Source organism: Pan paniscus, chromosome 18 (assembly GCF_029289425.2).
Source record: "Pan paniscus chromosome 18, NHGRI_mPanPan1-v2.0_pri, whole genome shotgun sequence".
Lineage (NCBI taxonomy): Eukaryota > Metazoa > Chordata > Mammalia > Primates > Hominidae > Pan > Pan paniscus.
Genome location: NC_073267.2, coordinates 99997541 through 100025242, shown reverse-complemented (window position 1 = coordinate 100025242; position 27702 = coordinate 99997541). Strand labels below are relative to the sequence as shown.

General features: G+C 59.7%; 1 protein-coding gene across 1 annotated transcript; it reads left to right on the top strand.

Annotated features, from left to right (window-relative positions):
• Window positions 1-366: 366 nt before the first annotated feature.
• On the top strand, window positions 367-27701 carry LOC117976173 (spectrin beta chain, non-erythrocytic 5-like). Its single transcript, XM_063598101.1, is given in 48 exon segments — window positions 367-378; window positions 558-712; window positions 1076-1262; window positions 1509-1709; window positions 1946-2062; window positions 3095-3252; window positions 3637-3772; window positions 4034-4179; window positions 4994-5108; window positions 5201-5311; window positions 5534-5713; window positions 6951-7154; window positions 7334-7483; window positions 7912-8016; window positions 8428-8595; window positions 9061-9094; window positions 9097-9194; window positions 9309-9500; window positions 9635-9730; window positions 11763-11878; window positions 11969-12083; window positions 12883-12996; window positions 13136-13257; window positions 13504-13666; window positions 13873-14061; window positions 14299-14376; window positions 15037-15209; window positions 16892-16982; window positions 17124-17270; window positions 18168-18305; window positions 18384-18640; window positions 18839-19025; window positions 19281-19493; window positions 20132-20328; window positions 20449-20653; window positions 20901-21095; window positions 21672-21827; window positions 22090-22295; window positions 22430-22631; window positions 22889-23065; window positions 23151-23252; window positions 23561-23695; window positions 24027-24098; window positions 24507-24593; window positions 24726-24817; window positions 24939-25024; window positions 25919-26009; window positions 27246-27701. Coding segments are annotated over 48 exon segments (6684 nt in total). The 3' UTR covers window positions 27259-27701.
• The last annotated feature ends 1 nt before the right edge of the window (window position 27702 follows it).

The window sequence follows — 27702 nt, the reverse complement described above, 5'->3', positions numbered from 1 at the left end:
GCCACCAGGCCCACTGGGAATTTGGGGCCTCTAGGGCTCAGAGTCCAGCCCGAGGCACTGCCCATCATTGTGTCTTGTCTGTGCTCCACCACAGAGTGCTGTGTCACCCTCCCAGAACTCCTTCCGTCTCTGGGCCTGTCTCTTCCTGGGGCACAAGGGTCAGGCTGGAGAAGGTCTGACCTAGGGGCAGGTGGTCCGTGGCTCCAGCTTTCCCCATGGACCAGGAAAGAGGGGCTGTGGCCTGATCCAGGACAGGCACACAGTGAGACGGTGTTCCCACTATGCCCCCTTACCAATGAAATTGTTGGATTTTCCAATGTCGTAATCCCAAACGGTGACCTCCAGGGACTTCTTGGCCAGGTCCCCATGCTTGATCTCGTAACAGAACTCCTGCTGGCAAGAAGGGAGTGTTAGGGCTGATGCCACGAGGCCTGGGCCTCGGCCGGGGGACAGGAGGGGTATGAGGTGTAGGGAAAGAGGAGGGACAGGGTGATCAGTGCTCAGAGTGGATGATGGGTGGATGCTCACATGTCTCGCCCACTTCCCCCTGAGTGCAGGACCTGCGCTCCAGCCAGAGGCTGCAGAAACGGCACCAACAGCTGGAGAGTGAGAGCCGGACCCTGGCTGCCAAGATGGCTGCCCTCGCCTCCAAGGCCCATGGTGTGGCCGCCTCCTCGGCCATCCTGGAAGAGACCCAGAAGCACCTCCAGAGGTGGGGTCTGTCCTCTCACCCACCTGTGTGTCACTCCTCCATGTGAATTTAAGGTCCCACAAGATGGCACCCACAGGACCGGGGTGTCCAGACCTCCTCCCTTATGAGTAGAGTCATTCTGGGATGGGAGGGTCGGAGACCCCATTATGCTTCCTTAGCAGGACCCCCACAGTGCGGTCAGGCGAGTCATCTAGGCCATGAGGTGGGGCCCTGGCGCCCTTCCACTGCCTCCCTTTGTCAGATGGGGCTTTGCTCTATTCCCTGGTCTTGTTCTTCACGGGCCCTGGCTTGGCCAAGGAGAGAACCAGGAGCCTTGTGCTCACTCTGTTCCCACCCTCTCCAATCTCTTCCTCCTCCTCCTAGGCTGGAGCTTCTGCAGGGGCATCTGGCCATCCGGGGCCTGCAGCTGCAGGCCTCAGTGGAGCTGCACCAGTTCTGCCACCTGAGCAACATGGAGCTCTCTTGGGTAGCCGAGCACATGCCCCATGGCAGCCCTATCAGCTATACCGAGTGCTTGAATGGTGCCCAGAGCCTTCACCGCAAGCACAAGGTAATAGCCCTCTTCTTCCTACAGGATTACCGACATCCGCTTCCCAGACCTTAGAAACCCTCTGCCCCTACTCAGGTGTCCTGGCCTCTAAGCCCTCACCCCTGGGTATCCCAATTTCCAAATCTCTGCCCCAGCTATTTTGACCCTGGGGGTCTTGCCATGATTGGGGCCTGGAGCCACATCCATGGCTCTGCTCCGGACGCCCCTGGGTTAAGAGCAGCAGCCTCTCAAGCCACTCTGTGGCAGGAGCTCCAGGTGGAGGTAAAAGCTCACCAGGGGCAGGTGCAACGGGTGCTGAGTTCTGGGCAGATCCTAGCAACCTCAGGGCACCCCCAAGCCCAACACATCGTGGAGCAGTGCCAGGAGCTGGAAGGCCACTGGGCAGAGCTGGAGAGGGCATGTGAAGCGCGGGCCCAGTGTCTGCAGCAGGCTGTCACTTTCCAGCAGGTAGGATGCAGAGAGGTGGTGTTGGGGGAAGAGGCAGAAGTCAGGGCTCCTTGAGGGGCCACCTGTGGGACTCTCAGGGAGGCGGATCAGTGGTGGGGGCTCTGGGCTGGGAGCTGATGGGTGCCCCTATGGGCACAGAAGCCCCTTTGAGGCTGGAGAGCAGGGGCAGATGTCTCCAGGGCTGACGGAGGGTCCTGTCTGAGATCCTCCAGGTGAGTTGGCCCCACTCTTGGCAGTACTTTCTGGATGTGTCAGAGCTGGAGGGCTGGGTGGAGGAGAAGCGGCCGCTGGTGAGCAGTCGAGACTATGGCAGAGACGAGGCAGCCACCCTCAGGCTCATTAACAAGCACCAGGTACCACGTCCTGAGCCTCCCCTGCAGTGTGGTCTGGGTGATGATGGACCACGGGGAGAGGGCTGTCACCCTCCCTCTCTCAGAGGCACGGAGCCCTGCTCTTGCTTCCTGGAGACGCAGACAGCCCCATCCCCACTGCCCACCCAGATCCCACAGTGCCCCTTCTTCCAAGGCAACCTGGGCACTGTGATGTACACGCTTTCTCCCTTCATCTTCTTACGAGTCTTGCCTCTCCCTGTGGCCCTGGGGTTTCTCCGCCTCCTCTTGCTTCCTCTCTACCCCACCCCTGGCACTTTTCTCCTCTGTCAAGGTCACCTGCCCAGCCCGCTCCACGTCTCCCACAGGTGTCTTCCTCCCAGGCTTTACCTGTCATCCTTCGAGTTAACCAAATGCCCTTCATGAAGCCGACCTCCTCCCACAAACATCCCCTGGCTGAAGGGAGGGAGGTCTCGAAGTCCCCTTCCTCACTCCTGAATTCGGACTCCCAGAACCACACAAGCTTCAAAGCCTGGAGCCCACGGCAGTCCCGGTTCCTGCTGTCACTGAACTGTCCTCCTGTCTGGGCATGTTTCCTGCACAGCCCCAGTTCCAGTGTGTTCTGCGACAGGACCTTCAGAGAAGGTCTTTCTAAAGGCCTGTAGCCTTGGCCTCACGGAGCACCCATCTCCCGGCTATACTGGACAGCTTGTTTAACTCTGCCTCTCTCTTACACATGGATGTTGGGGTCCAGTCTAATGCCTCCTGTGCCCTCCCTTCCTTGGCCCAGATTAGCCAGCATTCACCTTTCCCTGCTAAATAATGAGCCCTCAGTGGGCACAGACCAGGTGTTCACTTTATGGAACAATAAGTACTTACTCCATCAGTAATGGGTAGATGGATGCTGGGTGGGTGGATGAATGAGTTGAGGTAGATGGATGGGCGTGTGAGTGGTGGGTGAATGGATGGGGATTGGTGACTGGATGGGTGGGGGACGGACAGGTGGGTGGATGAGTCACCCAGGCTGAGCCTGGCATGGGTCCTCATGCATCATAGGCTCTACAGGAGGAACTAGCCATTTACTGGAGCTCCATGGAGGAGCTTGACCAGACGGCCCAAACCCTCACTGGCCCCGAAGTCCCTGAGCAGCCGCGTGTGGTGTGGGAGAGGCTCCGGGAGCAGCTGCGGGCACTGCAGGAGTTGGCGGCCACACGGTGAGGACACCATAACCCCTCTCATCAGTGGGTACAGGAGGCCTAGCCACAGCTGACTGTTCCCATGCCATGGCCCAAAGTCAATCAGAACCCATGACCCCAGGCTGTAGAGATGCATTGGGAGAAGGGTGTGTGTTGCTCACCTCTTTCCATAAATTCTTCAGTGAGGCCCCACAACTCCCTGCAGTCCATCTCCCCACGTCCACACCCTCCTCTGCCCCTACACCTGCACTGCTGTGTCTACTACTCCCTGAATCGTGAGCCGCAGGCTTGGACAGAGACCATGAGTAACTCCAGTTTTCAGACTGGCCCCTCTGGCTGGCCCGACTGGCCCCCAGGGGGGTGGGCAACTCACTTCTGGGGAACCACGGACTGTCAACACAGGGACCGGGAACTGGAGGGGACCCTGAGGCTGCACGAGTTCCTGAGGGAGGCCGAGGACCTGCAGGGCTGGCTGGCAAGCCAGAAGCAGGCAGCCAAAGGAGGGGAGAGCCTGGGGGAGGACCCCGAGCACGCCCTGGTGAGAAGAGGGCCAGGGTCAAGGAGGGTGCCCTGGGGAAGAGCCTATGGGGTGGGGAAGCTGGCTCTGGCGGGGCGGAGGAAGAAGGTGGCAGCAGAGCGGTGAGCCCTGGCTGAGGTGGGGCCTCCTGAGTGGAGCGGGCAGACGCCGTGGCTGTCCAACCCCACATCACCCAGTTGGGCACTGAGGTGCCTCAATTCCCAGGCTGCTTGACGCCTAACCAGCCGGGGGCTACCCTGTCACCCACTCCCCTCTTCTCAGCACCTCTGCACCAAGTTTGCAAAGTTTCAGCACCAAGTGGAGATGGGCAGCCAGCGGGTGGCCGCCTGCCGGCTGCTGGCAGAGAGCCTGCTAGAGCATGGGCACAGTGCTGGCCCCATGGTCCGTCAGAGGCAGCAAGATCTGCAGTGAGTGCCCAGCGGGCCAGGCCAGCATGGGGTTTGGGGGAAGGAGCTGGGCAGGCAGGGCCCAGAGTGGTAAGAGGGGATGGCATGCTGTGAGGGCCACGCTGGCCCTGGCTGCCCACAGGGCTCTGCAGGGGGCCTAGCTGCAGAGAAGCTGAGCCCGCCACAGGCTCTGGTCTGTGAAGGGAGGTGAGGCTGGGTGTGCAGGTCAGAGTCCTGCTCCCAGGATTGAGAGCAGGAGCTGTGGGAAGATGGTGGGGCCAGACATCAGGGCCTTCCCCTGAGCTATCCCAGCTCCTGTGCTCACTCGGGACAGCCCATGCCTCGTGTGGTTCCTAGCTGTCCACTTGGCTGATTTGGATCCACTCCCAGCCTGTGAGCTTTGAGGCAAGGTCATGACTTGCTCATAACCCCTAGCCCAGAGCCTGGCCTGGCAGAAGCCTTAGGAGCTCAGCCAGTTGCAGAGTTAGCAAGGAACGGAGAGATGTGGCCTCTGCCCACAAAGCGTCTGTGATCATAACCTGGGTGACGCACTATGAGTCAAAGCACAGGATGTAAGGAGTATCACAGCACAGATACCATGCAGTGCCGAGCATTACAGCAGCAAAGCACTGAATTCATGGTAAAGCTAGAAGACAGGCTCCCAGGAAGAAGGTGCGTAGGCAGGGCCACAGGCGGGAGAGGTTTTAAGAAGGAGGAGCTTTGGGCAAGTCCCGATACAACTCAGAGAGGAGCGGGCTGACCAGGCCTAGCGGGAGGGAGGAATGAGACGGCCCGGCAGCTGATCCCCGGCTGGTCTTCCACACGCCGTGGGCAGGGCCGCCTGGTTGGAGCTGTGGGAGCTGACCCAGGCCCGAGGCCACGCGCTCCGAGACACCGAGACCACCCTCAGAGTTCACAGAGATCTCTTGGAAGTCCTCACCCAGGTCCAGGTGTGAGCCGGAGGGGTGGCTAGAAGTGGATACACTCCAGGCTCAGTGCTCACCCTCTATCCCTCATCTCCTCGGCATTCTCCTTTCCTCAGGAGAAAGCCACGAGCCTCCCCAACAATGTGGCACGGGACCTGCGTGGGCTGGAGGCCCAGCTGAGAAGCCACCAGGGGCTGGAGCGAGAACTCGTGGGCACCGAGCGGCAGGTGAGCCCAGCTGGCTGCCTCTCCGACCCAGGCCCCTGCAGTCCCCTCAGGCTGGCCCGCCTGTTCCTCTAGATTTTCCACTCTCCCTCAGAGCCTCCCATGGGCCTACTGTGCATGGCAGGACGTGGCCCAAGGGGGCCAGAGTTCCCAGGCGAGGGATACATTTGCGAGATAATCAGGAGGACATGACCGTTGCCTCCCTGTTCCCTGCCCCTCCCGCAGCTGCAGGAACTGCTGGAGACTGCAGGCAGGGTGCAGAAGCTGTGTCCGGGGCCTCAGGCCCATGCGGTGCAGCAGAGGCAGCAAGCTGTGACGCAGGCGTGGGCAGTGCTGCATCGACGCATGGAGCAGCGCAGGGCCCAGCTGGAGCGGGCACGCCTCCTGGCCCGCTTCTGCACGGCGGTGAGGGCTCCTGCCCCTTGGGTGGTGTGTGTGTGCATGTGTGTGTGCTGCACCATGCATGGGCATGCACGCATGAGGCCCTCCAGCTCCGGAGGGAGAACAAGCATGGACTCGGGTGGGAGAGCACGAGCACACGGGATGTCAGTCTGTCTGGTCAGGGGCTGAGCACATGGGCGTAGCAGTGACACCTTAGGGTCTGGGTCAGTGCCAGCAAGGTGAGTGGCAGGGCAGTCATGCAGCGTCCCAGCCAGGGCTGGGAGTAAGAACTGCCCAGGAAAGCTCATAACTGGAGACCCAGATGTTAGACAGTGACCTCTGGATCAGTCAGTATCTATTTAATGTCTGTCTTCAGCTCCCTGCTGAAGCCACGGGTGGAGAGAGGAGGGCAATATAGAAGCTATGGACAGTGGAACTGCTGCCCTCATGGAGCCCTGCTTCGTGGGGAGATGAGCCCGAAACCCAGAGAATCAGACTGGGACAGTAGGTCCTGGCCACGGGATGTCCCCAGCATCCCACTGTCCTGGGACCTGGCAGACCAGGAGGCCCAAACTGACACTGCAAAAAGGCTTGAGTTTAGGGACCTAACTGCTGATTTGCTAGCAGTGTGAGCTTGAGCAAGGCACTTAACGCTGGGTTTGTCATGCACTTAGAGTTTACAAGACTCTTTGTGCCATTTACCCTTCCTTCCTCCATGCAATGAGATATTTGGACAAGGGCCTGAAGTCCCTCCAGCACCTATCTTGTATAGTTGTACCCAAATCAGCAGAAGACTATAAGGGTTAAATTAGTAATTCAGAGAACAAGGAGAGCAGTGCAATGTCAAATACCAGGGAAGGCTTTGCCAGGCAAAGGCGGCCAAGGGGCCTTTGAAGAGCAGGTGAGCTTTCTTTCCCCATCAAGCAGTCTTGATGGGGCTGATCTTGCTAGCCGCCAGTCCTCTCATGGCCTCATCCAGGTGAGCTCTGTAGAGACGGGAAGGCAGGAGGAACAAAGGGCAGAGATGTGTCGTGGTGAGGGTCTGGCTCATGTAGGGGGTTCGTGGTTCTGGGAGGATCGGGTTGGATGAGAACGGAGAAACCAAGTGACAAAGGGCCACACGTGCCTCACCCGAGGCCCTGACCCAGGTCGGCTTGGGCTGTGTGAGTGGACTCAGGTGGGCTGCAGTTGCCTCAGCACCTGGTTTCCTGCTGCCCAGCCCAGCCCTCACCCGGCTCTCCCTCCGTGTCCCCGGGATCAGGTGCGTGACTACGCCTCCTGGGCAGCCCGCATGCGCCAGGACCTGCAGGTGGAGGAGAGTTCGCAAGAGCCTAGCAGCGGCCCGCTGAAGCTCAGTGCCCACCAGTGGCTCCGGGCGGAGCTGGAGGCCCGGGAGAAGCTGTGGCAGCAGGCCACCCAGCTGGGCCAGCAGGCACTACTTGCTGCAGGGACACCCACCAAGGAGGTGGGCCCCCTCCCCTGGTGCCCCCACATACCCTAGCTGACCAAGCTTGTGCCTGGCCACCTGGTGCCCCGTCCTACTGTGCCATGCTGGCCTCTCCTCAGGAGCTTCCCTCAGGATCCAGTCCTCACCTCACCCACACCACCCTCCCCAGCTGAGGCTCCTCATGTGTCCATCCCCAGGTCCAGGAAGAGCTTCAAGCCCTGCAGGACCAGCGGGACCAGGTGTATCAGGCCTGGGCACGGAAGCAAGAGAGGCTGCAGGCCGAGCAGCAGGAGCAGCTCTTCCTCAGAGAGTGCGGCCGCCTGGAGGAGATCCTCGTGCCCCAGGAGGCAGGTCCCCTCCCGCCCTCACACTCCGCTCAGCCTCCTGCTCCTCCTTTCCATTCCCCTCTCTGCTCAGTCCCTTTCCTCCCGCCTCTCTGGCTTTTTCTCTAATATGAGGCAGCTGTGCACAAGTCCTTCCAGGTGGCCATGGTGAAGTGCTGAGGCCCCTGAGCGTCCACTGACATCCCCAGCCCCTATCCCAGACTGAGCCCCGAGGAAGTTGGCCAGAGGCTGGTCATGCTCCCCACATGGTGCAGAGGTTGAGGTGTCGCAGCCTCCCAACCTGGACTCCCACTCCTCACAGCTCCATGCCAAGCTCAGTGGGCACTCCTAAGGCCCTGCCATACCCAGAGTGCCCATGGGCACAGACTGCAACTGGAGGGGCTGGCTGGCTGGAAGGCTTGGTGGCCTCTTTGAGTTTTCTGTGGATCCAGGTCTCCCTGAAAACCAGTGCCTTGGGGAGCTCGGTGGAAGAGGTAGAGCAGTTGATTGGCAAGCACGAGGTCTTCCTGAAGGTTCTGACTGCCCAGGACAAGAAGGTAATGGAGTCAGGAGGCCTGGGCGTGGTCAGAATGTGGTGGTTGGGAGAGAGTCCTGAAGGGGGTCACGGGGCGCTTGGTGCGTTCCTGGAGGCAGTGCTGATGAGCCTGCGAGGCTGGGGGCCTGGTTGGGGTTGACTGAGCAAGTTGTACGTGTGGCTCAAGAAGAGGGCCCAGGGGGAGATGGGCCACACTGCAGAGACCCACACGGGGCATTCGGCTCTGTCCACACCGTGTGGTCCTTGGGGAGCAGACTGGTCTGGCTTGTGGCTGGGAGGATCAGACACCCCTCAGCCATATGGGGCTGAGGTAAGGGCTCCGGGGCCCTCAAAGAAAGGACTGTGAGCCCTGCAGGCCAGGCCCTGCCCCAGCCCAGGGTGGGAGAGCAGCAGCTGTGCCCCTGCCCCACAGGAGGCAGCCCTGCGTGAGCGGCTGAAGACGCTCCGGCGCCCCCGGGTGCGGGACCGGCTTCCCATCCTGCTGCAGCGCCGGGTGAGAGTGAAGGAGCTGGCGGAGAGCCGGGGACACGCCCTGCATGCCTCCCTGCTGATGGCCAGCTTCACCCAGGCCGCAACCCAGGTCAGAGGGCACCCCCAGCCCAGGGCCTTCCACTGGAACCACACTCGACAGTTTTCAGCCGCCTTCACACCGCAACACTGTGAGGCGGAAACAGGTTCGGGGGTGGATGGCTTTCCCAGAGGCTGTGCTGGAGCCCAGAACATGGGATCTAAGCCCCTTCGCATGGAGACCCCACCAGTGTCCCGAGCTCTAGCAGCGCCAGGGCAAGAGAGGTGGGGAAGGGAGCAGAGCAGCCCAGGGCCCCAGGAGTAGGGGCCACACCTCCAAAACGAGAGCCCACCCAAGGCCCTGCCCGGCTGCCTCCTGCAGCAACCTTCCGGAGCTGGAACCTTCAGGGCTCATTTACCAGGTGCTGCCCCCCCAACCCCTGAGGCCAGCCTCCTGGGAATGGCTGGGGGCTAGGCCTGTGGCGTCTGGGGCCTGAGGCTGCAGAACATTGCAGCATTCATGTCCCACCCCCACCAGGCTGAGGACTGGATCCAGGCGTGGGCCCAGCAGCTGAAGGAGACCTGAGAGATAAGCTGAAGCCCCTGCTGAAACACCAGGCCTTTGAGGCTGAAGTCCAGGCCCATGAGGAGGTCATGACCTCTGTTGCCAAGGTAACAACAGGGCCCTCAGCCCCATGCCTGCCCCAAAGTGTGGCCCAGGGGCCATGTCAGTCTTAGGAGGAAGTGCAGCAGGCAAGATGTCCTGTGTCCCCTCTCTCCCTCCAGAAGGGAGAGGCTCTCCTGGCACAGAGTCACCCTCGAGCCGGAGAGGTCTCCCAGCGGCTGCAGGGCCTGCGGAAGCACTGGGAGGACCTGAGGCAGGCAATGGCCCTCAGGGGCCAGGAGCTGGAGGACAGGCGGAACTTCCTGGAGTTCCTGCAGAGAGTGGACCTTGCAGAGGCCTGGATCCAGGGGAAGGTGTAGCCCCAGCTGGGTGGGGGCTGAGAGATGGGGGGAGGAGCCCTCCCTTGACAGGAGGGATCCCCAGCAGCAGGTGCCAGGAGCCTGGGCTGGTGCTCAGAGCGCTCCCTCCCCACCCTCGGCCTTCACAGGAGGTGAAGATGAATGTTGGTGACCTGGGCCAGGACCTGGAGCACTGCCTGCAGCTCCGACAGCGGCTCTGCGTGTTCCGAGGAAACTCAGCCGGGGTAAGGGGGCCCTGCTGGGTAGAGGTTGGCCATGCATCCCGCACTGAAAATCCAACTGAGAGCAGGGAAAGAGTGTGGGCTGTAGAGCAGGGCGTGGGCGCCATGCCTGCTCCTCCTATGCCCTCGGGCAGGCTCCCTCCTCTCACCCGCCTTCACTCCTTCCTCTTTAGAATGGGGGTAGCACCCACCTCAGAGGTAAGAGAGCACGGGTGTGGTGGCAGGTACGTGAGTCTCTAGCTGTGATAAAACTGCATAGACCTATCCCCCACTGCCCCGCACAGATGCGTACTTGCAAAAACTAATAAAATCTGAATGAGGTCTGGTCTAGTTGGTAGTATTACACCAACGTCAGCTTTGTGGTTTTAATGTTATCATTATATAGGATGCTGCTGTAAGGGAAGCTGGGGAAGGGCACAGGGACCTCTCTGCAGGACTTTGGCAATTTCCTGGGCATCTATAATTATTTCAAAAAATCTTAAAATGATAGGACATATGCCTGGGTGTGGCAGATAATCAGCGCCCACCTTCAGTGTGACTATTTCAGCGTCTCAGCGTCTTCTCCTCACCCCACACCCGCCCCCTCACACATACACACACCAAACATCTATTTCTCTTATGTGTGTGGCAGATAATCAGCGCCCACCTTCAGTGTGACTATTTCAGCGTCTTCTCCTCACCCCACATCCGCCCCCTCACACATACACACACCAAACATCTATTTCTCTTATGTGTGTGGCAGATAATCAGCGCCCACCTTCACTGTGACTATTTCGGCGTCTCAGCATCTTCTCCTCACCCCACACCCGCCCCCTCACACATACACACGCCAAACATCTATTTCTCTTATGTGGTACACAGGGGAAAAAAATGGCAAATGTATTGACAATCAGGTGTTAAAGACCAAATGTGCTAACCTTGTCCCCCGGTACATGTATGTATTACTTTTTAAGAGGCGGCAGTGCTTACACCTAAGACATCCCTTGTTAATGGTGGAATTTCACAGACGCTGTGCCAGATGCTGCAGTAGGAAGAGAGCTAGACTCTAAAGGAGCTGGGCTTGAATCCTGGCTCTGCCGCAAAGGAGCCAGGTTAGCCTCTGAGCTCTGCTCCGGCATCTATAAAAGGAGGGGAATGTCCTTCCCTGCCTACCTTGCATGAGGCACTTCATAGGAAAGTGCTTTGGAAATTTAAACAAGCTCTACAGATGCCAGACGCAGGAGATCTGCAACCACACCCTGCGGTGAACCCCCTCCCTGTGTACCTTTAAACCCCATCCAGTGTCCAAGCAGCACCAGCCTCAGCTCAGACGAGTCCTGGGGTGGGGACACCCAAACCCCAGGAAGCCAGAGCTCACTGTTCCATTCCACAACCTCCCTTTGCTTCTCTTCAACCAAGAAGCTGAATTTTCATTTTAAAAGTTTCTGTGGCTGGGCACAGTGGCTCATGTTTGTAATCCCAGCAGTTTGGGAGGCCAAGGCGGGAAGATCACTTGAGGTCAGGAGTTTGAGACAAGCCTGGCCAACATGGTGAAACCCCGTCTCTACGAAAAATACAAAACTTAGCCAGGCTTGGTGGCAGGCACCTGTAGTGCCAGCTACTCGGGAGGCTGAGGTAGGAGAATCGCTTGAACCAGGGAGGTGGAGGTTGCGGTGAGCTGAGATTGTGCCACTACAACAACAGTGCAACAGAGGGAGACTAGGCAACAGAGGGAGACTCCGTCTCAAGAGTCTCTTTTAGTGAGCATGTGCCCACTCTCCCCCTCCTACATGGTACCCAGTGCAGGGATCCCATTTTCTGGCCTTAGAGATGACTCTGGGGCTGCAGGCTCCAAGCTGATCTTGCTCACTTCACCTGGACGGGGTGACCTCAGGGACCTGCGGCAGTAGAGGAGGCAGGAGGCAGTTCTTCCCACTGCCCAAATATGCAGTTCCTCGTGCTCCGGGGCCCAGGCATGCTTCCACTGCCTGCTGAGGTGGGAAGAAGGGGCTCTGCGTGGGGGGTGCCAATGCCCTCACCCATACCTCCCCTGCAGGACACAGTGGGTGATGCCTGCATCAGGAGCATCAGTGACTTGTCACTGCAGCTCAAGAACCGGGACCCTGAGGAAGTCAAGATCATCTGCCAGCGGCGAAGCCAGCTCAACAACAGGCCAGTCCCAGGCTGGGGAGAACCAAAGGGCCGGGAAGAGGGGTGGAAGGCCACCTCAGGCTCCACATGACACCACCACCCCTTGGCCAGGTGGGCGAGTTTCCATGGCAACCTGCTCCGGTACCAGCAGCAGCTCAAAGGGGCCTTGGAGATACACGTGTTGTCCCGAGAGCTGGACAATGTCACCAAGAGGATTCAGGAGAAGGTACGTGGCGGAAAGAGGTCCCGGTGGGGGCTGTGAGCAAATGCAGTCAGGGGAGGCGGCGCTGCCTAGAGTCTCCCATGCGTCTCCCCCCTCACTGCCCTCTCCTGTTCAGCTGGGTACTTGGAGGTGGGTCCCAGCAGTCTGCACCAGGGACATCTGATGGGCTGGCCCTCGGGATCAACTCAGGACCATAGAAGCACCCATTGCAAGCTCAGTGGGGGATTCCCTGTCTCCTTTCTCCCCCAGATCTGGTCCCCAGATACATGGCAGGTCCAGAGGCCAGAAAACACACTGTCTGTTTCCTCCCATCCCTGAGGAAGCCCAAACCCTCGTGAGGTTTGCCCTGGGACTGTGTACATAACCACAGAGCCCCGGGCTGGAATCTGGCAGAGTTAGAACCCGGTCTAGGAAGCCCTTGTGTGAAACAGGTGCTGCTGCCTGTGCTGGGCATGCCTGGCTGTTTCCTCCGCTGGCTTCTGCCCTCAAATGACGGCACAGGCCTGTCTGTCCACCTTGCTCTATTTTCTTTCTCGCTCCTCAAGGGATGAGAGTTGAGTGAGACTGTACAGGGAAGCAGCACACACGTGAGGTTCTTCCCTCAGAGGAGACTCCAAATCCAGAGTTGCTCCTCAGAATCGTCCCCCTCACATAAGGAAGAGATCTCTGGCCCTCAAAGTCGGGGCCAGGAAATCACGCTGGGGACTTGCTGTGCACACAGAAGCCACTGGTTGGGCCCTTTGCCAGGAAGGAGGAGCCGAAGCAAAGGCCCAGCAGGTAACTGGCCGTGCCCCTCCTCCAGGAAGCCCTGATCCAGGCCCTGGACTGTGGGAAGGATCTGGAGAGCGTGCAGAGGCTGCTGCGGAAACACGAGGAGCTGGAGTGGGAAGTGCACCCCATCCCGGCCCAGGTGGAGGTGCGTAGCTGGCTGTAGAGCTGGGCCCAGGGCATCTCCTCAGTAGGACCCTGGGCACAAGTGGGGAGGAGGGGCTTTGGGATGCCAGGGTGGCCCAGAGCTCCCCTGCCCCAGCCTCTGAGCCCGGCTTCCCCCACAGTCCCTAGAGCGTGAAGTGGGCCGCCTCTGCCAAAGAAGCCCTGAGGCAGCCCACGGCCTCAGGCACAGGCAGCAGGAGGTGGCTGAGAGCTGGTGGCAGCTCCGGAGCAGGGCCCAGAAGCGGTATGAACCCGCAGGCCTTGCCCTCGCCGACCCATCCTCCAGCATCTCAGTCCCCACAGCTCCCCTCAGCCCCTGTGTTCCCCTAGGATTCCTTCTCCACCCTTCAAATAACTGTACTGTCCTCCCAGTAACTCCCAGCCCGTGGGCCCTCCTGTGGTTGAGGGGATTGAGGGACAGAAGACACCAGTGGGCATGGGGGAGAGGGGTTTGAAGGCCTGATGACTAGCTGATGAGCGCTGTGGGCAGGAGGGAGGCGCTGGATGCCTTGCACCAAGCTCAGAAACTCCAGGCAACGCTGCAGGAATTGCTGGTCAGCGCCCAGAGGCTGCGGGCTCAGATGGACACGAGCCCCGCTCCTCGCAGCCCTGTGGAAGCCCGGCGTATGTTAGAAGAGCATCAGGAGTGCAAGGTGAATGGGCAGCTGGCCCAAGCCTTTCCCAGGCTCTCAGCTCCGCCCTGCCCTCCCCTTCCTCTCATCTCCTTGCTCTTGGGCCTCCTGAGTGTCCCGCCCTGCCTATCTCCTCCAGCCTCCCACTCCTCAGCTGCTTCCCCACCTCTCTCCTGCCTGCTGGGCTGCTTCCAGCCCCCAGTGATCTGAGCCCAGTCCTGTTCCAGGCCGAGCTGGACTCCTGGACAGACAGCATCAGCCTGGCCCGAAGCACTGGGCAGCGACTGCTCACAGCGGGGCACCCCTTCAGCTCTGACATTTGCCAGGTGCTGGCTGGCTTAGAACAGGAGCTGAGCAGCCTGGAAGGGGCCTGGCAGGAGCATCAGCTACAGCTGCAGCAGGCCCTGGAGCTACAGGCAGGCACAGTCCCATCCCCAGCCTGCATCTTGCCCCCCGAACAGGGCCTGCGCTGACCCCACAGCCTCTGGTCAAGGCTAAGACTGGAGGGGCTGCTGTGCCAGGGACTTCCCCACCACTCAGCACTCTTGCCTTCCAGGACCCTGGTTCCCTAACCTGTGCCACTGGAACAGTCACTCCAACTGCAGTGGCTGGACCCTCCACCGACTGTCTCTTGCCTTTTCCTTTGTTCTCAGCTGTTTCTGAGCTCAGTGGAGAAGATGGAACGTTGGCTTTGCAGCAAGGAAGACTCCCTAGCCAGTGAGGGTTTATGGGTAGGTGCCCAGCAGGAATGGGCAGGAGGGGGGAATTACAAGAGCAGCATTAGGGGTCAAACCAGCCAGTGCTGCCTGAGCTCCCTAGGCCAGGGATCCTCCCCTTCTGGGCCATCTCCCCACCCTGGGCCACATCCGTCACTGGGCAGTTACTTACCCATCATCTAGAGCAGTTCCCATGCAGCTGTGGGCAGGCCCCACCGCGAACACCAAGGAGCTTCTAGAGTGCCTGTGTGGGCCTGACCCATTCTTGCCACCTCACCCCTGCCCTCCTCGCTTCCCAAATGCCTAGAGGTTGGCTTTTCCCGCCACTGCCCCAACCCTGAAGCAGACGAGTGTAACTTATAGGAGACCTCAGAGGATAACTGGGGACTAACATGGTCCTCCAGGGAGTGCAGAGGAGGGAGCTTTCACCTTACATGAAAAAGCTCTGCTTGCCTCAGAGATTCTGGCTCTTGATCCCTAATCCAAATGCCTCCCCTGGCTGGGAATCACTGTCCTAAAGCTGGAAACAGCCTTGAGGGATGTGAGGGATGTGTTTGGGCGGAGCAGCCGCTCTGTGGATGAGCATTTGGTAGGATGGTTCTAGGTGGGAAGGCAGGTAGCCTGGGATGGGAGGGGGAGGCTCATGGACAGTATTGGGTTCCCCACTCCCACCAGGACCCCTTGGCCCCCATGGAGCCCCTTCTGTGGAAGCACAAGATGCTGGAGTGGGACCTGGAGGTGCAGGCGGGAAAGATCAGTGCTCTGGAGGCCACGGCCCGCGGCCTGCACCAGGGTGGGCACCCCAAGGCCCATAGTGCCCTGGGCAGGTGCCAGGCCATGCTTCTGAGGTAGTGGTGGCTCTGGGGTGAGGGGTGCTGTGGGCAGGCTGGCACAGGCATCTGGCATCCCGGTTCTTCCCTTCCCACCCTTCCACTACTTGGCCCAGGCTCACCAGCCTTGTCCAAGGACTGAGGTCAGATGCCGGGGGTCCCCACCACCCCTGGCCCTGCAATGTGTCTGCCTGTTATGGACATCAAACACCACGTGGAAAATCCCACTTCCTTCTTCATTCAGTTGAGATCAAAGGGAGTTTAAAGAGAGGCTTATGCTAGGAGACCAAGAGGAAATCATCTCACGAAACGGAAGGTCGCAGGGCACAGAGGTCAAGCATCGGCCTTCCAGGGTCACAGCCCTGAGTCCCTGTGCTGCCCACTAATGGCAGGACTCAGACAAGTTCCTCCTCACGGCAGCTGAGCCTCACATCCTGGGCTTTAACGGCTGTGATGAGGACGAAAGCACTGTGCTGGCCCCACAGGCAGGCTAGCAGAAGTCTTAGCTCATCTAACTGACGTTCAGACACGGATGCATGTGACCTGCATGGCCCATGAGACCCCAGCTCTGCAGTTTTTTTTCCCGGTAAAAGCTCATCAGGTTTGGCTGCTTCATGCAGCTCCTCAGACTTTTAGATCAAGGCAGGTACGGTCAAAAGCCAGATCCCAGACTGGTGGGGGCTTTTGTCCTTCTCAGAGAGCTGATCAGAGAGCCAACCAGCACCCATAAATGCCATGGCTCCTTGTGCTGGTGTCCTGGCAGTGGTCGGGGCCACCCCCTCTCCATTCTTGCAGGTGGACCACACCTGGGTACCTGTGGAGGTCTTTGAATTAACAGAATGCAAACTTTGCTTTGCTGGTCTCTGTCACCACCCCCTCCCCCAGTCACCTTAGGTGGTTCCTGGCAGGCTCAGCTTCCCCCAGCACAGTGCCACCCTGACTTCTAGCCCCTGGCTTCTGCACTCCTGCAGGAGGCAGATCATCCCCCTGTGCTTGTGTCTGCCCCAGTTGCATCCTCTCATAAGGTCACACTGGATTAGGACCCACCCATATGACCTCATTTTCACTTAATTACCTCTTTTAAAGACGCTGTCTCCAAAAACACTTCTGGAGTTAGGCCTTCAACATAAGAACTCAGGGGTACAGGCTGGGTGCAGTAGTTCACGCCTGTAAACCCAGCACTTTGGGAGGCCGAGGTTCAACATAAGAACTCAGGGGTACAGGCTGGGTGCAGTAGTTCACGCCTGTAAACCCAGCACTTTGGGAGGCCGAGGTAGGTGGATCATTTGAGGTCAGGAGTTCAAGACCAGCCTGGCCAACATGGGGAAACCCTGCCTCTACTAAAAATACAAAATTTAGCTGGGCCTGGAGGTGTGAGCCTATAGTCCTAGCTACTCGGGAGGCTGAGGCAGAAGAATTGCTTCAACCCGGGAGGTGGAGGTTGCAGTGAGCCGAGATTGTGCCACTGCACTCCAGCCTGGGTGACAGAGTGAGACTCTGTCTCAAAAACAAAAACAAACTTGGGGGTACAAAATCCGGCGCATAACAGACACAAATACAGAGGGGGAGTGCAATGTACCTTTATTCCAAAGGAAACTCCAGACTCGGAGTATATTCATACCCGAGAAAGCCTAGGCTGGACGGGCACCCCACCTGGCCCCGGGGGTGGCTCCAGGCCCATGAGCCTCTCCTCCTGGCAGGAAGGAGGCGCTCTTCAGGCAAGCCGGGACCCGCCGCCATCGCCTGGCGGAGCTCCGGCAGCTGCAGGCCTTCTTGCAGGACTCCCAGGAGGTTCGCCTTGCTTGGAGAGGGAGGCGGTCATGGTGGGGAAGGAGTCGACCCAGGGAAAGGCCACCCTTCCTCTGGGGTATCCCAGAGGTCAGGGGAAGGGGAAAGCCCTGGACAGCAGGCCTGTCCTCCCCACGTGCCCAGGTGGCTGCGTGGCTGAGGGAGAAGAACCTGGTGGTCTTGGAGGAGGGTTTGCTGGACACAGCCATGCTGCCAGCACAGTTACAGAAGCAGCAGAATTTCCAGGCGGAGCTGGACGTGAGCATGCACCAACAGCAGGAGCTGCAGCGGGTGAGGCCCTGCAGGCAGGAGGGTGGTGGGACAGCTCTCCAGGCAGAACACAGGACAGTGCCCCAGAGCTGGTGCTCAACCACAGTAACGGTGGCCAGCGTTATCCAGTACTTTCTGTGTGCAGGCACCTGGCTAAGCGGTTGTTTAGGCAGAAGTGTAGTGAGAAGAAGTTGCTTTCCAGCGGTGCGGGGGGGGGGCGGGCACCCTCTCCAAAAATGGCACCTTTTCAGTAATTTTAAAGATAACATTTTGATGTGAACAGGACATAGCCACCAGTCTTGTGAGCGAAGGAGTCAAAACATAGCCACTTTGAGACAGGGTCTTGCTCTGTCACCCAGCTGGAGTGCAGTGGCAAGATCTCAGCTCACTGCAACCTCCACCTCCCAGGCTCAAGTGATCTTCCCAGCTCAGCCTCCCAAGTAGCTGGGATGACAGGCCCACACCACTACATCCAGCTACTTTTTTGTATTTTTGGTAGAGATGGGGTTTTGCCACGTTGTCCAGGCTGGTGTCAAACTCCTGAGCTCAGGCGATCCACCTGCCTCAGCCTCCCAAAGTGCTGGGATTACAGGAATGAGCCACTGTGCCCAGCATAGCACTTTTTAAAACATTCTCTTTTCCACCTGCAAAGGCAGGTCCTGACCCCAGGCTGGCTCCCTCTGATATAAATCACCCTGCTAAGTATTTTATATGACTTATCTCATTGAAACAAAATAACCATTATTTTCTCTATGATACGGATGAGGAAAATGAGGCTTAGGTAAAGAAAGTTGCTCAAGATCATGCAGCTGGACCACAGGGACTCTGAAGCTCTAGTGCTGGTGGTCAGAGTCAACACAAGTGCCCTGGTACCGGCAGTCCTGAGTCCACAAGGTGTGTTTCATGTTGTGGCTGCAGGAGGGACAGAGGCTGCTGCAGGGGGGCCACCCAGCCTCGGAGGCCATCCAGGAGCGACTGGCGGAGCTGGGAGCACTCTGGGGTGAGCTGCAAGACAACTCCCAGAAGAAGGTGGCCAAGCTCCAGAAGGCCTGTGAGGTGAGGTTGTGCAGGCCGAGGGGTGGCTGGCCAGGCTCCAGGCCACTCCCCTCCTGCCTACCTCACTTTCTGCCCTAGGCCCTGCATCTGCGGCGGAGCATGGAGGAACTGGAGAACTGGCTGGAGCCCATCGAGGTTGAGCTGAGAGCCCCCACTGTGGGCCAGGCCCTGCCTGGGGTGGGCGAGCTCCTGGGCACACAGAGGGAGCTGGAGGCAGCAGTGGACAAGAAGGCCAGGCAGGCTGAGGCACTGCTGGGCCAGGCCCAGGCCTTTGTGAGGGAAGGCCACTGCCTTACCCAAGATGTGGAAGAGCAGGCCCGGCGGCTGCTTCAGAGGTAGATCCACCCGTGCCCTCAGCTTCTCTTCCCTGCCTTCCTGGAGGGACCCCCACCCCTGCCCTCTTAACTGATGTCTTCTCACTTTCTCCCCTTGCCCATGGTGAGGGCCACAGCTGGGTGATCTGTGTCACCAGGTATCCCTAATACTGACACCCTGGTCCCTGCCTCCCTTGGTCCCACCCTCCACCGCTGCAGGTTCAAGAGCCTGAGGGAGCCCCTGCAGGAGCGCAGGATGGCCCTGGAGGCCCGGAGCCTCCTCTTGAAGTTCTTCAGGGACGCCGACGAGGAAATGGCCTGGGTGCAGGAGAAGCTGCCTCTGGCCGCTGCCCAGGACTATGGCCAGAGCCTGAGTGCGGTGCGGCACCTGCAGGAGCAGCACCAGGTGTGGGCCCACCCGGGGAGGGCCGGCCTCGCACGTAAGCAGGGCTTCTCAGCCAAGGAAATGGCACTCTCTGTGGCCCAGCCAGGAACTCTCTGCCTCTGGGGGCTTTTGGGATGCCCTGGATTCTTTGGGAGTCATGGGGACAGGGAACTCCTTGGGGACAAGTTAGTGGGGTCCCGTGAAACTTCAAGCACAACTGTGGGAGTCCCCCCAAGGGTCAGCGACATCCGCATCCTCCTGCCTCCTCCCCCACAGAACCTGGAGAGTGAGATGAGCAGCCACGAGGCTCTGACCCAGGTGGTGCTGGGCACTGGGCACAAGCTGGTGCAGGCTGGGCACTTTGCCGCCCACGAGGTGGCCGCCCGGGTGCAGCAGCTGGAGAAGGCCATGGCCCACCTGCGGGCAGAGGCGGCGCGGAGGCGGCTTCTGCTGCAGCAGGCTCAGGAGGCCCAGCAGTTTCTGACTGAGGTGAGGGGAGTGATGGGCAGGGCACAGCAGGCAGGCCTGGAACACCGGGCGAGTGCGGCCGGGAGGTCACTCCGGGGCTCCTGGCCTGGGCACCTTTCGTCTCCTCCACTCAGTGGTCTCCTGCCCCCAGGGGCTTCCTTCCACATGTTTCCCAGAACACAGCTGCTGGCTGGGTTGGCTTTTGTCTTTTTTCCCTCTAGATCAGTGGTTCTCAACCAGGGCTTTACATGAGAATCACCTGGAACCTTCACTCAGACAATTATACCTCAATTACTTCACAATGGTGAATACAATTGTAAAGGAAGAAAAACTGAAGTAAATAGGCTAATAAATGAAAGGGAGAAACACTGCAAGGAATATTTGCTAAAACTTGGTTTTAAGTGACAAAATCTATGCCTATGAACCAAGAATAAAATGTCTTTTGCATGGAAAAAAACAATCACCTGGACCCTTTACAAAACACTGCCGCTCTGGCTGTGTTCCAGACCAGATGAGGCTGCTTAGGAGTGGGGCCAGGCCGAGGGAGCATGACAGCTCCCAGGTGATTCCCCTGTGCAGCCAGGCTGAGAATCGTGGCTGTAAATCCTGAGCCCTGGAGGGTGCCCCGGGAAAACGGATCTCCACTCTGTCACCCCCAGCTCCTGGAGGCGGGATCCTGGCTGGCTGAGCGGGGCCATGCCCTGGACAGCGAGGACATGGGCCACAGTGCTGAAGCCACACAGGCCCTTCTGCAGCGGCTGGAGGCCACCAAGAGAGACCTGGAAGCGTTCAGCCCACGCATCGAGCGGCTGCAGCAGACAGCAGCACTCCTGGAGAGCAGGAAGAACCCAGAAAGGTGGGCGGAAGCCACACCATCCAGGAAGGAGCAGAGAGAAGCCCCCTACAGAGATGGCAGGAGACTGCTCCAGCCTGGAAAGGAAGGGCTGCAGTCCAGACTGTCGCTCTCTTCCCACAGCCCCAAGGTGCTAGCCCAGCTGCAGGCAGTTCGGGAGGCCCACGCAGAGCTGCTGCGGAGGGCGGAGGCCAGGGGGCATGGCCTGCAGGAGCAGCTGCAGCTACACCAGCTGGAGCGAGAGACCCTGCTCCTCGACGCCTGACTGACCACCAAGGCGGCCACCGCCGAGTCCCAGGACTACGGGCAGGACCTGGAGGGTGTCAAGGTGAGTTACTCCTGAGCAAACCTCACGGGGAGTGGGCAGAGGCTGAGGAAGGCCTGCCTTGGGATGAAAGGGTTGCTGGGGAGTCAGCAGAAAGGAGCCTGGAGAGGGTGTCCTAGGGAGGATCCCGATGGTTCCAGAACCTGGGCTGAGGGATTTCAGAGCCATCAGAGTCTGCTGAGCTCTTCATGAGCTTTGAGAGCTCATGATACCATCTTGAGTGACCCTGCTGGGCCTCATACCTTTGCAGGTGCTGGAAGAGAAGTTTGATGCTTTCAGAAAGGAAGTTCAGAGCCTGGGCCAGGCCAAGGTGTATGCCCTGAGGAAGTTGGCAGGCACCCTGGAGCGGGGTGCACCCAGGCGCTATCCCCACATCCAAGCCCAGAGGAGCTGCATTGAGGCCGCTTGGGAGAGGTTGGACCAAGCAATAAAAGCCCGCACAGAGGTAGGTGATCACAGGCCGGGCCAAGCTAAGGGGTGTCAGAGTCTTCAAAAAATCCCTCTAAGCTCTCCTTACCACAGGCTTTGGTTCCAACAAGACACACACCCTGCTGGCCTCAAGTGAATGCGCCTTCTCCCTCACCTGCTCAGCTTTCTTCCAGGAATTGGCTGCAGCCCAGGACATTCCATCTCTGTAGGTCCTGGGCTGGGGCTGCCTCCTGAGCTGACCCGGTCCCCCAGCCCCATGAGAGGCACTGCAGGTGGTACTGCCAGGGCCAGCCAGATCCCCGAGAACCGGCCTGCTCCCTCACGTGGACCCAACACCTCGCGTCTGCCTTTCCCTGAGATGCACGAGGCCCTCTCCTCTCCCCGCCCTCCCCACCCCCTGGCCTGCCGCAGACTCATATCATCACATTCACTGAGGGCTGCAGCATGGAGGATGGTTTCTGTACCTGGGGACACATCAAGCCCCATGGTCCTCCTTGTTCAAAAGGAGGTGGCCCAGAAGGCCATGTCTCCAGGGAGAAAGGAATCCTGGGAGCAGAGAACAGCCCTGAGCAGGTCCTTTCTCCTCTCCCAGAACTTGGCTGCAGCCCATGAGGTCCACAGCTTTCAGCAGGCAGCAGCTGAGCTCCAGGGAAGGATGCAGGAGAAGACGGCCCTGATGAAGGGAGAGGACGGAGGCCACAGCCTGTCATCTGTGCGGACCCTGCAGCAACAGCACAGGCGCCTGGAGGTGAGGCCCACGCCCTGCAGCCTGCCTGTCTGAGCCCCTGCCCGAAGGCGGTGGCTGAGGGGACCTATCTCAGCCCTCCCACCCCAGCCTGCTTCAGCCTCTTCTCCAGAAACCCAGATCCTTCCCCGAGGGGCCCTAGGACTTGGCCCAGCTTGTGCAGCAGAGTGGAGGTGGTTCCTCAGAGAGGCCTGGTGCTCCTGAATGCAGAGCACGCGTCGGCTCAGTTGGGGGACTGAGGCCTGATCTCATGCTCTGGTTGCAGAGAGAGCTGGAAGCTATGGAGAAGGAGGTGGCACGGGTACAGACGGAGGCCTGCCGACTGGGCCAGCTACATCCTGCAGCTCCGGGGGGCCTGGCCAAGGTGCAGGAGGCCTGGGCCACCCTGCAGGCGAAGGCCCAGGAGCGAGGCCAGTGGCTGGCGCAGGCTGCACAGGGCCATGCCTTCCTCGGGCGCTGCCAGGAACTGCTGTAGGTGTCCTACCTCAGCTGCCGGCTCAGCTCTACCCTGTGGGGTGGGGGTATCTTGGCTCTTGGGGGAGCTGGACCCTCCCTCCCCTGCTCCCCAGCCAGCCCTGACAACAGCTCCCTTCCCTGCCCCACAGAGCATGGGCACAGGAGAGGCAGGAGCTGGCGTCCTCCGAGGAGCTGGCTGAGGAGCTGGCTGAGGACTTGGCGGGGGCTGAGCAGCTCCTTGGGCAGCATGAAGAGCTGGGGCAAGAAATCAGGGAGTGCCGCCTTCAAGCCCAGGACCTGCGGCAGGAAGGACAGCAGCTGGTGGACAACAGCCACTTCATGTCTGCGGAGGTGTGAACTCAGAGTGTGGGCCTGGGGTTGGGCTGGGGATACAGCCTGATTGCCCAGGGCCTCGGGGCCCCTCACAGGCATGGAAACCAGCGGGAAAGGAAGGCTGGGCGCAGGCAGGGAGAGAGGCTGGGAAGGGGCAGGTGCGGGTCTCACAGCCTTCCCTCTGCACTTCCATTAACATTTGGCTCTCCAGCCCTGCCCTGCCCATGGTGGGAGCCCTACCCAAGCTGTCACCCATAGCAGCCCCTCCCCACCAGGTGACAGAGTGCCTGCAGGAGCTGGAAGGGCGGCTGCAGGAGCTGGAGGAGGCTTGGGTCCTGCGCTGGCAATGCTGTGCCGAGAGCTGGGGCCTGCAGAAGCTTCTGCAGAGGCTGGAGCAGGCTGAGGCCTGGCTGGCCTGCCGGGAGGGCCTCCTGCTGAAACCCGACTATGGGGTGAGTGGGGGTCCTGCCCCTTAGCTGGCTACCAGGCTCTGGGCCCCCCCTAAGCTGGGCCTCACCTGAACATGCTTCTCCCCAGCACTCAGTGTCAGATGTGGAGTTGCTGCTGCACAGACACCAGGACTTAGAAAAGCTGCTGGCAGCCCAGGAAGAGAAGTTTGCCCAAATGCAGAAGACAGAGGTGATGACTGCCTCGGCTAGGGGCTGAGGGCTGGTGGGGGAACAGTCCCTCTCAGCCTGCAAATCAGTGTCTCCCAGGGCACTGAGCCCTCACCCGGCCCTGCCTTACCTGCTCCTTTCCCTGGCCGGCTGCGGTGGTGGGAGAGGCACCATTGTGGACTGGGTGTGAGCCTCCAGAGCCAAAGCTGAAAGAGCTAGTGATGGGGAGGCAGGCCCCCTCTGACCGGGAGGGCTGGGGGAGGGGAGGTAGACGGGAACCCGAGGTGTGGCTGGTCTCCCTGACCTGGCTCACCTTGCCCACTCCCCAAGATGGAACAGGAGCTCCTGCTGCAGCCACAGGAGCTGAAGCCCGGGAGAGCTGGCAGCTTGCTGACATCCTTTCAGTGGAGGCCTTCTGGACACCAGGGGCTAGGAGCACAGCTAGCTGAGACGAGGGACCCCCAGGCAGGTGTCCCCATGGGGCTGCAGGCACCCCCGCCGTGGTCTCCCTGGAGCATGCAGTGGGGCTGGGGCTGTGGGGGTGAGGGCCCACACCCTGGAGCCAGTGCTGGGAGCCCGGGTACAGGAGCTGAAGGTCATTAGGAATAAAGATGGCTGTCTACAGCCATACCACCCTGAACATGCCCGATCTCATCTGATCTTAGAAGCTAAGCAGGGTCAGGCCTGGTTAGTACTTGGATGGGAGGAATAGAGAGAGCCGGGGGCAGTGGGTGTCTTGCCCACCTTCCTGAGGGTGCTGGTCCTGACATTTCTGGGCCCCATCTTGCATTTTCAGGATGCAAAGGGTACCCCCACCATGGAGGGGTCTTTGGAGTTCAAGCAGCACCTGCTGCCTGGCGGCAGGCAGGTGAGTGCCTGGAGATTCCTTCTCCAGGCAGCTCCCCACTTGCAGCAGCACTTGAGTGGCTCGAAGAGCCATCTGGGCCTGGCACCCTTGTACTGTGAACTTGGGCAGATGCCACCCCCCACCATGCTGTCCAGGCAGTTTGGCTCCTTGGGACCCTTCCCAGCTTCTGCCACCGCCCCCACCTACCCACCCCCCCAGGAGGTGCTGGGATTCCTCCTCCCCACCTGCTCTTCCCCTTCTGCTTGGTTTCCCATCAGAGCCCCTCTGTGGCTTCCCTTTCCCCATTGGGACTTTGGTCCAATCCACCGCTTTTCCTGGGAAGCTCCACACACACGGTGAGGCGTGGACAGGCCCTAGCTCTGGCTTCCTGCATGTGGCTCATGCGACCTTCCCGCCTCCTCTCCACAGCCTAGCTCGAGCTCCTGGGACAGCTGCCGCGGGACCTTGCAGGGCAGCTCTCTGAGCCTGTTCCTGGATGAGAGGATGGCAGCGGAGGTAGCAGGTGGGGTAGGGGAGATGCAGACATCAGGGTGCTGGGAAACAAGGCAGAGGGGCCCCAGGACAGAGGGACCCCACAGGGAAAAGCTGAGATGGCCGCAGTGACCCCTGCCTCTCATCTCTCCTCAGAAAGTAGCTTCCATAGCCCTCCTTGACCTCACGGGAGCCCGGTGTGAGAGGCTGCGGGGCCGCCATGGCAGGAAACACACATTCTCCTTAAGGTGAGCGGAGAGACATGGACTCCGGCATCGCCCCCAGCAGCCACCTGGCTCAGCGGGGGCTGGAGGCGTGGGGGTCCCCAAAGGGACAGTGGAGTTTGACCTGTGACTGTGTGGGTGCCAGGCTGACCAGTGGGGCAGAGATCCTGTCTGCAGCACCGTCCGAAGAGCAGGCTGAGAGCTGGTGGCGAGCCCTGGGCAGCACTGCAGGTGGGCTTCAGGGGAAGGATGCGGGGAGGGCGGCTGACTCCCTGGGCCCCAAGCTCCTGGGCCCCTAGTGTTTTATGCATCCTAGGGAGGTTTCACAGTTAGCATCTCTAACCTCCAAGAAGTGGGACTTACTGTTTTTTCTCAAAGAATTTAGGTCCTGGAGAGGTTACGCAACTTGCCCAAGATCACACAGCTAATTAGCAGAGATGGGGCCAGTTTTGAACCCCCAGCTGTGTCCTGGTCCTGTTCTGCCCCTTTTGAGATCTGCCACTCAGACTGCCCCAAGCCCTTCCTGCCACAATCCTCATGGACTGTGTTCCTCCAAGGGCTTTCCAGGCTCTGTTCTGTCTGATCTGGGTGCTTCTCTAACCTTCTAGTCCTCAGACAACTTTGAATGTCACCACCCTCGAGTTGTTTTGCAGACAGTAAGCAAGCCAGGTTCTACTTGGAGGAATATATAGAGACAACCCTTTGGACTTTCTTCCGTGGTCAGCGTGCTCTGCTGAGGCTCCGTGTGGACAGTGTGTTCAGGGAATGTGTCTGGGATCCTAGCTCTGTCGCTGGTTCCCCTGGACTCTCCTCCCAGGAGTCTGTCTTCCCAGAAGCCCAAAGGGATCTTGAGTTGTTCGACATTCCAGAATCCCCCACCTCCTAAGAAAGGCTCAGCCTTTCTTAACTCACTTGTGAGGAGTTTCCTAAGAGGCAGGACGCATGGGGGAAAAACCTGCCCACAAGTGCTCAGCCCGCCCCACACCCCCACGTGGGAAGGGCCTGGCATGGCCAGGCTCCCTAAGGCTGTGCTGAGCCTCCAGAAGCTGGAGGAAGGAGCAGCCAGACCTGGCGCCTGCAGATGGTCTGGGCCGGGCTAACAGTGGTTATTCCCTTGCTCTGCAGCCCAGAGTCTGAGCCCGGAACTCAAAGCCAAACCTGTCAGCTCTCTGAATGAGTGCACGACCAAGGATGCCCGGCCTGGATGTCTACTCAGGTGGGACACCTGGGTGGGGGAAGCAGGGCGGGGAGCCCTGGGCTTCAGTGGCTGGCAGGCGCTGTCCTCTGAAGCCTGAGGTTCTGGGCCTCAGACTTACTCTGTCGGGCTGTAGGGAAATGCTATTGGAACCCTCAGCTGCCCCTGCCCACTCTCAGCTGAGAGGAATCCAGGCCCCAAAGCCCAGATTTCCACAGACTCGACAGTGGTCCCCTCCCAGGGCTCACTCCATGCTCTGGTGTGGGGTCCCTGTAGACGAAGCTGCCCAGGCTCCCTGTGCCCTTCCTGCTCAGCTGCTTGTGGGAGGAGCAGCCAGGTTTCCCTCTGCCCAGTGCTGAGAGCCTGCCTGGGTTTGTTTCCCATGCACTCCTCACTTTCCTCCCTCCTCTCCCCTCTCCAAGGCACAGCACATTGGCAGGACGGCCAGACCCTGCCCCACCCTTGTTCCAACCCGTTCTCTACCTGGTCCTCCCCTGCTTTCCCCAATCCCCACTCCATGGCAATGGAGAGGGCCAGCACGTCCCGGCCTGCAGGCCAGGGAGGAGATGTGAAGGTGGATGTGCGGGGGCAGGAGGCTCTTACCTGGCTCCTCAGTCCCTCCTTGTAGATCCCAGCATCATTTCGATGCTCAACCCCCCTCACCCACATGTCCTTCCCTTCCAAACCAGAGGGCTTCAGGCTCTCCAGGGGGAGGGGACACCTGAGGTTAGGTGAAAGTGGAGGAGGGACTGGAGACAGGCAAATCCTCCGTGCATGGGCCCCATGCCAGGATGTGCCTAGACGTGCACACGCATATACAGCCGTGTGCCTGGAGGGCTCATACCATGAGGGGTGGCAGCCACGGCTGTGGTCTCCAGTGTAACCATCTGCTCCCAGTCCTGCAGAGCCCAATATATGATTTAGATGATGTGTTGCTGACGGGACAGGCCTTGTCCTGGACACAGTGGCTCCTGAGGCTACCAGGACAGCCATTTTTTCTGCTGTCTCTAACCCAGGGCTGGGGCCGCTGGGCCAGCTGACAGACGTCGAGTTGGGTTATGAAAGTCGAGGCAATTCCCACCCACTCACCCGTCACTGTGGTCGCTGCCGCAGCACCTGTCAGCTCTGGAATCCACTCCCACGCTTATTCTAGGAGGCTGGCTGGTCCAGGGGAGGGCAGGGGCACCAGTGTTTGTTTGTTTGGAGAAGATTCTGGGGTGGCCATACCCTACTAAATTCATTCCGTTTTCCCAACAGGTCTGATCCCTGAGGTGAACCCCAGTGCAACACCAAACTTCAGGGGCACAAGCGAGGACACATCTAAGGGACCAGAATGAGACTCAGCTACAGGCAAAAGGGCTCCTTCCCGTGGTTGCTTCAACCCAGTTCCCCAGGCCCAGCTTCTGGAATAGACAGTTCCTTCTGGTTAGATGGGTCCTACCATGTGGCAGGAAACAGCCATTGCCTGGCCTCCCCCTGCATTGCTGTCTGGATGAAGAGGAGACGTGTTATGGCAGAGCAGGTGGGCAAGGCCAGGGCTACCCCAGGCCCATGTGGCCTCCTCCTTGCCTGGAAGGGGTGACTCTGAGCACAGGTAGACGCAGATGTGTGCAGAGAATGTGCTCTTCGGAGGAAGAACACTGATGAGCGAGCTCTGTACCAGCCCTTGCCATGTACAGCCAAGAGCCTAGAATGACATGGCCCTTCTCAGCGC